Source organism: Alligator mississippiensis, chromosome 16 (genome assembly GCF_030867095.1).
Source record: "Alligator mississippiensis isolate rAllMis1 chromosome 16, rAllMis1, whole genome shotgun sequence".
Taxonomy (NCBI): Eukaryota; Metazoa; Chordata; order Crocodylia; family Alligatoridae; genus Alligator; species Alligator mississippiensis.
In genome coordinates this window covers 3,727,454-3,738,608 of record NC_081839.1, presented here as the reverse complement: position 1 = coordinate 3,738,608, position 11,155 = coordinate 3,727,454, and the positions used below count along the sequence as shown (strand labels likewise).

Below are 11,155 nucleotides of genomic sequence, written 5' to 3'. Positions count from 1 at the left end.
TCTGGGGTCCCCCCTTTCCGAGCCAGCCAGGCCCTTTCCTGCCTTGATCCCCTGACTCCCGGGGCTGGGGCTTGGAGAAGCAGCCCATGCACAGGGTGCAATCGAGGTGCTCTCCCCCTTGCATGTGGGGTGTGCTCAGGGCACTGGGGCAGGGGATGCAGGGTGGAGAGACCCCCCCCATAGGTAAATGCCCCCATACCCCTGGGGACATGGTCAGGGTGGTGGAGGACAGCAGTGACCCTGCTCGGCTCAGCTCCCAGCTGCCAGAGTCTGCCCGGGCCTGCACCCCTTGCTCAGAGAAGCCAAGGGGGGCCCTGCCAGCTAGTGATGGCTTTGTTAACTCTTTCACTGCTAGCAAAGGGCCAAGGCTCCCCCCAAGCTGGGACGCTGTGATGTGACAGACCCCCTCTGGCCGCCTTTGAGACCCCGCTCCAGCCAGGAGTGGGGGCACCCTGCATCCCTCTGCTCCACCCAAGGCCTCTGCAGGGGTTTGCCTTGGGCAGTGCCATACCTGGCACCTCAGCCCCTCCTAGTCTGGCTGCATGACCTCCTTTTCCTTCTCTGTGCCTCAGTTTCCCCCACTGGAAAACGGGGCCTGTGCTCCGGGTCTGTTTCTGGCACGTGGCTGGGAACAGGGGCCACGCTGGAGCTGAAGAGGGGCAAGGGGACAGGTGTAGCCGGACTGGGACCCAGCTGCCCACAGCTGGGGGGAGATGCCTCCCCTCCCCTCCCTCCCACCAGTGGTTGCAGGGCGGGATCTCGCCTTGCCCAAGGGGGTTTATAGCTGGGTGCCGCGGCTGGCTGGGAACGCTGTGCCGATCTCCTGATTAGAGGCACTGCCAGCCCCCCCCCCCACTGCTCTCCCAGCCCTGATGCCCCGTCCCACGCATGCCGGGGGGGGGGGGGGGGGGGGGGGGGGGAATCAGCACAGCTGCACCCTTGGGCCCAGGCCCTGCTGACTCCGAGCTGGAAACCGCCTTGAGTTTCTCAACAGGCCTGACCCTGCTGGCTGCCCCTTCCTGGCTGACAGCTCCAACAGCCTCAACAAGGACTCGGAGGCAGGCCGGTGCAGTGGTTACAGCAGCAGGAGAGAACTCAGCTCCAGCCCATGAGGTTTTTCAGCTTGGCCTCCCCTCCTATCTGCACCCAAAGGATGATTAACTCCCTTTGCCTTATCAACGCCAGCCCCCTCCCCCCGGCAGGGTGGGCGACGGCCTGTCCAGCCCCACGTACAGCGGGGTCCTGATCCCAGGGCAGGTCTGTGAATCATCCCGCTTGTCCCATCCTGGAGCCCTGGTCCCAGCGCCACTGCCCGCTCGGTGCTGCGCCTACAAAGACAATCCCTGCTGCAAAGACCTTATCACGGGAGCGGCGAGTGCGGGGCAGACGGGGCCCGGGGATTTCCAGGTGCTATCAGAGACCGATAAAGGGGCCAGAGAGGCCGCGAGGCGCCTGCCTGCTTCCTTATTAATTGAACTCTGACCGATGACAAACGTGGAGGATGGTCCATCGTCAGGGCAGGCCTGGCCCTGTGCGGGAGGGGACAACAGGAGGGGCAGCAGAAAGAGCAGGGAACACTGTACCCCCCCCTTGTTAACGTGGGGTTTCATGCCTCCCTTGCCTGCAAAGAGTAACCGAGGCGCTGGAGCATCATCAAGACCATGGCCATGCAGCGTGCAGAAGACCAGGCCTGACACTGCCATTCTTTATGGATGATCTAATTTAAAAAAACCTTTTTTTTGGTTTTTTTTTTTTTTACCAAAAAAACCCCCAAAAATGCATCGTTACCAAAATTTACGTTGTTTATAAAGAATCCAGAGGCAGCGGCTTGTCGAAGGCAAAAAAAAAAAAAAATATACACACATATATATATTATATATATAAATGGTGACATGGTCCATCGCCTGCCCTCCCGGGGGGTTGGGATCAGGCCCAAGTGAGGATGTTTCTTTGACCACAGAAGAGTCCCGCCCTCCGCCATCCCGGGGTCGGTCGGATCTGCCGTGGAGGGGCTGGGCCCACCCAGCCCGGTGCAAACAGGCAGACCCCAAGGCAGGAGCCGGGGAGCGAATGGTGCCCGTGCCTCCATCGTCTGCATCAGCTGCCGGCTTCCAAGGGTGCCGGAGGGAGAGGAACGGGGCAGCCATTGTCCCTGGTCCAGTGGGAGAAGCCAGCGTCGCTGCCCTGCCAGGCCACGCCATGGATATAAATGCAAGCAGCCCCCTGCCCCTCCAGGCTTCCTCTTGGCTTGCCAAGCAAACCTCCCCTGCCCCGTGCCAGCTCCCTTCCCCCCCACCCCACTCTGGCCTCTTCCGCACGGCGGGCTGGAAAGTCACCCTTAGAAGCAATGACTCACACACGCAGGCGCTGGGCCCCTCTGGATCCGCGGGCCAGGAGGGGCTGGGCTCCACGCTGGCGCTCCCAGCGCTGGCCCGGTGCCCCCTTGCAGAGGGGGGTAGGGGGTCCTGGGAGCCGTGGAGCCGAAGGAGAGGAGAAGATGATGTGGGGAGGGAGCGTCCGTGCAGCCCTGCGGGCCTGGGGGGCCGTCGGCTGGGCCCAGTGCGCCGGGGGCCGTGGCTCAGGGCCCCCCCCGGTAGCTGCTGTAGTGATTGCGGTCGGGGTCGCTCGGGGTGAGCGGCAGGCTGGGCTTGCGCTCGGGGTCCTCAGTGCACGGCGGGGGGGAGCGCTGCTTGAAGAAGTCCGAGACGTAGCGAACCTGGGTGGGGTGGGGGGACAGAGAGGGTTGGAGGGGGGAGCTCGGGGGCAGGATCAAGCCAGGCAGCCTGTGGGGGGTCCCCATGTCCAGCCACATGGGCCTGAGCATCTCCCACTCCCCAAGCCTGCCTTGGCAAGGTCAAGCTGCAGGTCAGCTGGAAACCTGGGAGCCGAACCCAGGTGTCCTGGCTCCTGCGCCTATGTGGCCATCACCCCCCAGGGCTGCAAGGGGGGTGGGGGAGAGGGGTCCAATACACTCCAGGACAGCCCGGAGGCTGGCGCAGGAGCCCGACTGCTCCCCTGGGGCTAGCAGCAGACAGATGGATGGAGGAGGGCACGAGCTTGCAGATCCCCGGGCCACCCACCACAAGCTTCAGGGCATTGGGCTCGTTCCTGTCCGACTCCTGTGGCTCTCCATCCAGCCCAGCTGCCCGGGTGCTACAGGCACTGCCAGGGGAGGGGGGCAGAAGGCTGAAGCAGGGGGGCCGGAGCCGCGAGGCGGGTACGTACGATGAGGACGGCGACGAGCGCGCCCTGCAGCAGCCCCACCAGCACGTCGCTCCAGTGGTGCTTGTAGTCCGACACCCGCGTGTAGCCCACGTAGATGGCGAAGGCGATGAGGAAGAACTGGATCGTGGGGCGCAGGAGCCGGGCCCACTTCCCCGCCAGCCGGGCCTGGATGTACAGCTGGGAGGGACGGGAGGAGGCCGGTCAGCATCCCCAGCCAGCCGAGCGCTGCATCCCCCACCCTGGATCCAGAGGCCCGATCGCAGGACCCTAGTGCAGGGCTCAGCCATGCTGGTGGGTGCAGACAGGCAAAGAAGCCTTGCCCCCCCTTCCCCCCCCCACCAGCTCTAACCACTGAACCCCACTCCCTCCCCAAGCGTCACTCACCGCCAGGAACATCATGCAGTACATCCCGAAGGAAGAGTGCCCCGAGTAGAAGGACAGCCTGGAAGGAGACAGGGAGGGGGTGAGACAGAAAGAAACCCCCTGTCCTCTGCCTGCCCATCCCACCACTGCCACCAGGCCCTGCAGGATCAATCTCCAGCCCCCAGCCCCAGACAGACCCCCGCCTCCACCTCCAGAGCTGAAGGGCTGCATCTCCTTACACCCTGGGGGAGACAGGCCCAATGCAGCCCCCAGCCCCCCTACCACCAGGAGGGCCCGCGGGCACCTGGACTCGGTGATGTTGCGGCTGTTGCCCCGGCACACGTTGTCCAGCTGCATGTAGATGGAGCAGTTCACCTTGGTCCAGTCGGGGTCGCAGACGGCCAGGAAGTTGGGGCGCAAACGCCCGATCATGTACTTGGCCAGGTCGGTGAGGGACTGGCTGACGGCGCCGCCGAAGAGGAAGGTGCCCACCACCTTGTACAGCGCCGCCAGGTAGTTGTTGAACTCCGACCTGGAGTAGAGGCGCTCCGTGTACACCAGGTAGGCTTCGCCTGCTGAGACCTGCAGAGCCACGAGAGGGTCAGCCCAGGGAGGGCCTGGAGCCAGGGGATGTGGAAGGAGGGAGCCGCCCAGCCCCACTGTGCTTACGATGACGACGGTGCAGGTGATGGTGACGCCGGCCATGAGCCCGTGGGTGATGGTGTCGGCCTTGTAGGGGTAGCGGATGGAGTCGTCAGTGCAGTAGAAACCGCGCTTGTACGGGGCGTCCACGAGCGTCAGGATGACGAAGGGCAGGGAGGCTGTGGGCAGGGCGGAGGGGCTCAGTGAGGGGCTTTGTGCTCCCCCAGCTGTCCCGTCCTGTCCTGCCCGAGAGCACTGGATGTGCCAAGCCTCTGCCCTGCCCGTGGCACCATTGGGGCAGCTTCATGTGGCCCCAGTGCCATAGGGCAAGAGGCCTTCAGGCTCTATGGAGATGACTGCAGCCCTGGGATAGGACCCCGACTGCTCCAGGTGCCCCCCACCCCAGCCCTGCAGGGCAGGAGACCAAGGCTGCTGCCCCAGGCTGGGGTCATGGTCAGGCCAAGCAGGGAGGGTGCCCTGGCCACGCTGCCCCCATCCACAGGCTGCTTCCCCCAGGGGCTGCAGAGGGCTGGGAAACATCCCTGCCCCCGTGACCTTGGCCTTCAGGCTGCTGCTGATTAGCAGGGCCCTGCTATCTGGAGGCAGCAGCCGCCTGGGCGCGGGATACAGATACCGGCACCTGTGCCACCCTGCACCGGCCTCCCACCCACGCGTGGCCCCGCAGGGACCCGCCCCGGGCCCAGCCTGAGTGCAGGGCCCGGATGGTCAGGCAAGCCACAGGCATGGCCTCATGGAGAGGGCACTGGGCTGGGAATCAGGAGAGCGGGGGCTTTCCTCTCCCGCGGCAGGAGTGGGTCAGCGAGAGTTTCGGACTCCCGGCTGCTCTGGGCACAGCAGAGGCCTGGGCACAGCCACTTGCCAGGAGCTCCCAGCCACCCGGTGCAAACTCCAGCTCCTAAGCACCACACAGGCATCGGACACTGCTCCCCTTGCCCCATCCCGTCAGATGGGTAAACTGAGGCATGGAGTTGTGCCAGTCGAGGCAGCCATTCCCAGCCCCAAAGGCTTCCCCCTCTCCTGGTGCCTGTGCTCCCAGATGACCCCCTGAGCTGTTCTCCGCAGCTGCTGGGGAAGTCACTGCCCACCCCGTCCCGCCACCCTGCCCAGGGCCCACAACAGCAGAGAGGTGCCGACGGGCTCCAGCTGCCAGCACTTGGCCAAGCCAGTGCCCCCCAGGATGTGCCTTGCTGCTGCATCCGTCTGTCCAGGTCTCAGCTGTGGGGGGGCTACACCCATTCCCCCCCCCCCCCCCGGTCTGGCCCCACTGGCCTCCCCCTGGGGCAAGCCGTCTCAGAGGTGCAAGCCCCCTTTGCGAGAGCGGGGCTGGAGCCCTGGCGTAGACAAGACGCCGGCACGTGCCCAGGGGATTTGAAAGCATAGCTGCAGTGGCAGGCAGGCAAGCTCACTGTTAAGGGTTAACCCGGAGAGAGCTGGGGGGAGGAAGGGGGTCCAGGTGGCTCCACTGATTGGGATGGGGCTTTTCACACCTGGCCAGGCCCCGGTGGGGGCAGGGATCCGTCATGGCTAAGACCCCCTGCCCCCACTGAGCCCTGGCATGCTTGCTGCATGCCAGGGGCTGCCCTGCCCCAGCAATGGGTACGCAGGACGTGCCAGGGCCCTACCCAGTCCACCTTAAGGCAGCCTCCTCTCCCAACTCAGCCCATTGTTTGGAAACTTCTGGGCAAACACAACCACCTTTGTCTTCTCCCCCCCTAGGTGTGTGAAGGGGCACCCTTTCCACCCTCCTTCGGGGGCAGACGCCAGCACCAGGGAGCTCTTTCCACCCTCCTTCTCCTTGGCCCCTAGCAAGGTCCTCACGCCCCAGCCGGGGAGAAAAAAAAAACACCCAACCTGGCCCTGCCGGTTCCTGCAACATTCCCATTCTCCCTTTCAGCTTGCTCTGCAGCAGAAGCAGCGAAGGGATGTGGGTGGGGGGAAGGAAAAAATAAAATATATAGCAACAGGCCTTAACTTCTGCCCGGTTTGCTGCCGCTCCCCAGCCCGCACAACGCTCCCAGGTGTGTCTCAAGTGCACCAGGCTGTTTTATTTTTGCCTTGTAACACTCCCCGGGTTTTCTGTCTGGCTGATTGAACCCGCAGAAGACGAAAAAAGAGATGCAGCCGGGGGAGCGAGACACCCGAACAGAACAGGAACCGGCCACCTGTGGTTACAGGGAGCCCGGATGGATGCAGCCGGGAGAGATCCAAGCTGAAATTAAGACCTGCGCCTTTATTTTAAGGCCCTCTTAATTATGTGCTTCTCGGCGGCTATTTTAGACCCAGCGGCTGTCCTGCTCGCGAAGGGGAAAAGGGCTGCTTGGGTGGGGCGAGGAGGAAGGGCGAAGCAGGGCTCACCTTCCAGCCTGGGTATTTTTAACCTGCGACAATGGGCCTGGAAATCAGCACACCCAGGGTGGAGGAAGGGAGCAGGCTCCTGGCCACGGAGCGGCGGGTTATAGCGCAGAGCGGATGTCTGATGGGGTGGGAACCGCAGGCCGGTTCGTTAGGGCATCCGAGGGGACTCGTTATAGGCCCAGGATGCCTGTAATTGCCTGGGCAAAGCCACTCGCCCCCGCATTCATCCGACCATCGGGCTCCTAATTGAAGGGGAGGAGCGGAGCCAGCCACCGGCCGATGCCCCCCTCCACGCCGCTGCGCGGTGCTGTAATTCAGGCTGGTTTTCACCCAGGATGCTGGAGCCCCCGAGACCTTGGGGGCCCGGGCAAAGCGTGGCGTGGACGGCTCCGGGGTAGAGTGGGACACCCAAAGGTGGCACTGCGGATGCCCACCCACACTGTTCCCTGTCGCAGGGGACTTCCGACAGATGAGGGGCCACCAAGGGAGATGCAAGGGGGGTGAGCCCCTATTCTGAGCCTGGCACTTGGATGCCCCCGTGAAGCTCTCCCGCTGCAGCCCCAGGCCCAGCCCCAGCTCCGCAGCAGCTGGCACCCCCAGGTGAGTGCCCCCTGGCAGATCTATCCGGGGGCGGGCAAGGGTGCAGCAGGGGAGGGGGTTTCACTTGCCCTTGCAGCCCAGTGCTGCCCAGGGCCCCGATCCCACGCTCGATCCCACACTGCCAGGGCACGTGACAGTGGAGCGGGCATGGCAGGGCCATGTTGGCCGGCACCAGCTCACGGGACTAGCGCCCACACAAGGAGACCTGGCAGGCCCGAAGCCTGCTCCGCTTTGCAGGGTTTAGCCCCGGCTCTGCTGGCAGCCTGAGCTCCAGAGCCGGGTTTCCCGCCTGCCCCCACAAAGGAAGACCCACATCCGGTCTCTCTTCGGGGAGCTTTCCCTCCAGGCCGGCTTAAAGGGCACAGCTCTCCCATGGGGCCCCTGCCGCAGCCTCCCCTGCCTGGCGGGGAGCCCACCGAGAGGGAGGCGTGCCCAGTGGTCAGAGCCCCAGTGTGGGACACCCAGAGTAACGCCTGATCTCCCACCAGCTTCCTGCACAGCCTGGGTCAATGCAGTCCCTCTGTGCCTCAGTTTCCCCGTACAGTCACGTGCCGGAGAGGCCCAGACGTCAGGGTGATGGCTGCCACAAGCCAGCCAGATGCATGAGGACACACGCACCTCACCTGCCCCTGCCGGCAGAACACATGCACACCTCCACCCCGCCAACAAGACACACACATGTACACACACACGCCTGCCCCTGCCGGCAGAACACATGCACGCATACCTGCCCCTGCCAGCAGGACACACACATGCACACATGCATGCACATATACACACATCCAGGAAGATCACGCACCAACTGCTGAAACTTCCTTAGCCTGACAAAGGGGTTTTGAGCCCGAAAGCTTGCTTAATAACTATTCTCCAACTATTTGGGTTGGTCTAATAAAAGATATCAAATTCACCCAAGGAACCTTGTCTGCCCCTGTCCTTAGACCAACACGGCTACAACCTACACCCCCATATACACACATGCACACCCCTGCCCCTGCCAGCAGAACCCATGCACACACACATGCACACACCACCCCCCCCACCAACAGGACACACACGTGCACACATGCATGCACAGGTACACACACACCTGCCCCTGCCAGCAGGACACATGCACGCACGCACACACCTGGCCCTGCCAGCAGGGTACACACACACACACACCTGGCCCTGCCAGCAGGACACATGCACGCACACACACACCTGGCTCTGCCAGCAGGGTACACACATGCGCGCACACACCTGGTTCTGCCAGCAGGGTACACACATGCGCGCACACACGCACACCTGGCCCTGCCAGCAGGGTACACACATGCGCGCACACACGCACACCTGGCCCTGCCAGCAGGGTACACACATGCGCGCACACACCTGGTTCTGCCAGCAGGGTACACACATGCGCGCACACACGCACACCTGGCCCTGCCAGCAGGGTACACACATGCGCGCACACACCTGGCTCTGCCACCAGGGTACACACACACACGCACACCTGGCCCTGCCAGCAGGGTGCACACGCAGGCACGCGCACCCCTGTCCCGAGCAGTCCGGCCGGGGGCTGCGCCGGCCCCGCTCCCGCCGCGGCACCCCGACTGCGCTGCCTGCCCCGGGGCCGCCGCCGGGCCGCTCTTACCGACCACGACGCAGAGCACGTCCAGCACCACGAAGACCGTCCTGCGCTCCATGCTCCGCCCGGCCCCGGCCCCGGCCCCGGGCTCGGCCTCGGCCGGCAGCGGCGGGACGGACGGACGGACGGACGGACGGACGAGCGGACACGGCCCGACTGCCGACGAGTTCAAGTGCGGGCCGGGCCGGGCTGGGCCGGGGCGGAGCCGGCATCGCGCCGCCTCCCGCTCCCCTCCCCGGACGGGGCGGCCCGCGGGCTGGGGCTCCCCGCACGCACCCTGCTGCGGCCGGGAGGCAGCTGGGGGTGCGAGCGGCGGGGACCTCGCCCTTCCTCGCCCGTGGGAGGAGGGGGCAGAAGAGTCCCCCCACAGAGGGCTGGGAAAGCCGGCAAGAGAGGCAAGGCAGGGGCTCAGCCCCAAAGGCGAAGGGCCTCGCCATGCGTGAATGCAGACAGCTCCGTGGGCGGGGGTGACTCCGGGCCCACGTGCGCGCTCGTGCCCCGGGGAAAGTGGAAGCTGCGCTACATTTAATTCCTCCTTCCTCACCCACTCCCCCGGGGGAAGAGCGGGCACACGCACGGGCAGCTATCGCGGAGCAGCCGATGCACGACTCGGCCCCCCGCGCGCTTTGGCTGCGCCACGAGCACGGCCGGACCCGAAGTGCCGCGGAGCCTCGCCGGGACGCGGGCCCGGAGCCAGCGGTGGAAAATTGAGAGCGTGCAAAGCTCCGAGTCTCCCGGGCGGACAGCGCGAGCGCGCCGCGGGGACGCCAGGCCCCGGCCTGCTAATCCCATCCGTTCCCTTCCCATTGGCGGCAGGGCCTGGAGCCGGGCGCTGAGGTTTGGTTAGGAGCGGAAGGAAATGGAATAATAACAGAGAAGCCGCCCAAACACGAGCTGCCGAGATGGGTTATTTAAATGCTTCGCAACGGGCTCACAAAGGATGCCCGGGGTCACTGCGGGAAGCCAGGCGGCCTGGAAACGCTCTCAGGATGTCCTGGGGTTTCAGGAGGGGCGCAGCCCGGCTGGTTCGACGCAAGCCAAAGCCTCGGCCCTGCCGTCGCCGGGACCCGGGTCCAGAGCTGTCGGGCTTGGCACTGCGTTTGCCCAGGGGTGGCAGGTGTGGAAGAAAGCTGGGCTGCAGGGATGCCCTTATATAAGTGGAAGTGAGGGAGAAGACAGGTGATTGGCTAGACAAGCTGTCTGTCACCCCCAAAACCGGGCGACTGACTTCCTGCAGAGGATTGTGGGAAGGAAAGGCCCCTATAAAACCCTGGCTCCCCGCCAGCCAGACAGTGGATGTTGGCGGAGCTGGGAGGGTGAGTCTCCTGGGGGAGCCTGTGGGTGGGTGCTGCTGAGACCCAGCTGCCTTCCCCACCCCACAGCCGCGGCAGGCGGGCTGGAGTCCCCAGTGGGTGGGGTGACGCATGTAGGCGTATCCAGGAGGACTTTGGACCTCCTGTGGGCTGGTGTCTGCTGCTATCCTTGGGGACACCTGCCCCTGGAGCCTGCCTGCTGCCTCTTGGCAGGGCACAGATGCCCCGGATAGGTGTTGCCCTGCCCATGGGTGTTTTTCTACCTTCCTGCCCTTGGTCCCTGCCAAGTTGGTTTTCCTCCCTCCTGCCTTTTGGACCCCGAGTGCTCAGGGCACAAGGTCCCTAGGTGCCATGGGGTGTGGTGTGAAGCAAGTGCCCTGCCAGGGAGAGGCAGGGATGCTTTGTTTTCCAAGGGCGGCTCCTTGGTGGCCCAGGGCTCTGCAAGACGGGGCAAACCAGGCTCCGGCAGCCAGGGGAAGGGACAGCAAAGAGAATGGTTCCCCCCCCTGAGATGCCACCTGCTCACGGGGTCAGATGGGGAGAAAGGGCAGGGAGAGCTTCGGGCCCCCATGCCAGATCCCTTAGCTCCGTGCCTGGGAGCGAGCAGACAGCACTCCTCGCCTCTCACCCTCACAGGAGGTTGAAGCAAACCCCCGGGGTTTCAAACAGCTCCGGCTTGGAGGGGCTCTGCTTGTGGTGTTGTGACAGCCCCAGCCTCAGTGACATCCCTGCGCCCATGCTGCGCTTGCTGGTGACTCTCCACCCCAGAGGTGGCTGCAACAGAGCCGTGCGGCGCGTCTGCTGGGCATGGAGCCTTGCCCGCTTTGCAGGGCAGATGCGCCGGGAGACGGTGTGCTATGCGCCTCATGAGCTGACCGGCCTCGTCGCCTATTTTGGTACCAGAGGCCTCATTAGCAAAGCTCTTCTGTAACCCACGGGGCAACACGCGCCTGCTAGATTCCCCCCTGATGGCCCCGCTCTGCGCAGAGAAGAGCCCAGCTCCCACCCCCGG

At 64.7% G+C, this 11,155-nt stretch overlaps 1 protein-coding gene across 1 annotated transcript; it reads right to left on the bottom strand.

Moving 5' to 3' along the window:
* Positions 1 to 1,784: 1,784 nt before the first annotated feature.
* On the bottom strand, positions 1,785 to 9,033 carry PLPP2 (phospholipid phosphatase 2). The gene is made up of 6 exons (XM_019484084.2): positions 8,837 to 9,033; positions 4,258 to 4,409; positions 3,893 to 4,170; positions 3,610 to 3,667; positions 3,226 to 3,402; positions 1,785 to 2,716 (listed from the first exon to the last, which is right to left on the bottom strand). The coding sequence occupies exons 1-6, from the start codon at positions 8,886 to 8,888 to the stop codon at positions 2,579 to 2,581; spliced, it is 855 nt and encodes a 284-aa protein (XP_019339629.1). The 5' UTR covers positions 8,889 to 9,033; the 3' UTR covers positions 1,785 to 2,578.
* Positions 9,034 to 11,155: the final 2,122 nt, after the last annotated feature.

Coding starts and splice junctions, on each gene's coding strand:
- PLPP2 (XM_019484084.2), bottom strand. CDS start 8,888: ATGGAGCGCAGGACGGTCTTCGTGGTGCTGGACGTGCTCTGCGTCGTG. Junction 4,171..4,257: donor TCACCTGCACCGTCGTCATC/GTAAGCACAGTG, acceptor GTGGCTCTGCAG/GTCTCAGCAGGCGAAGCCTA. Junction 2,717..3,225: donor CGCTCGTCGCCGTCCTCATC/GTACGTACCCGC, acceptor CACCCCACCCAG/GTTCGCTACGTCTCGGACTT.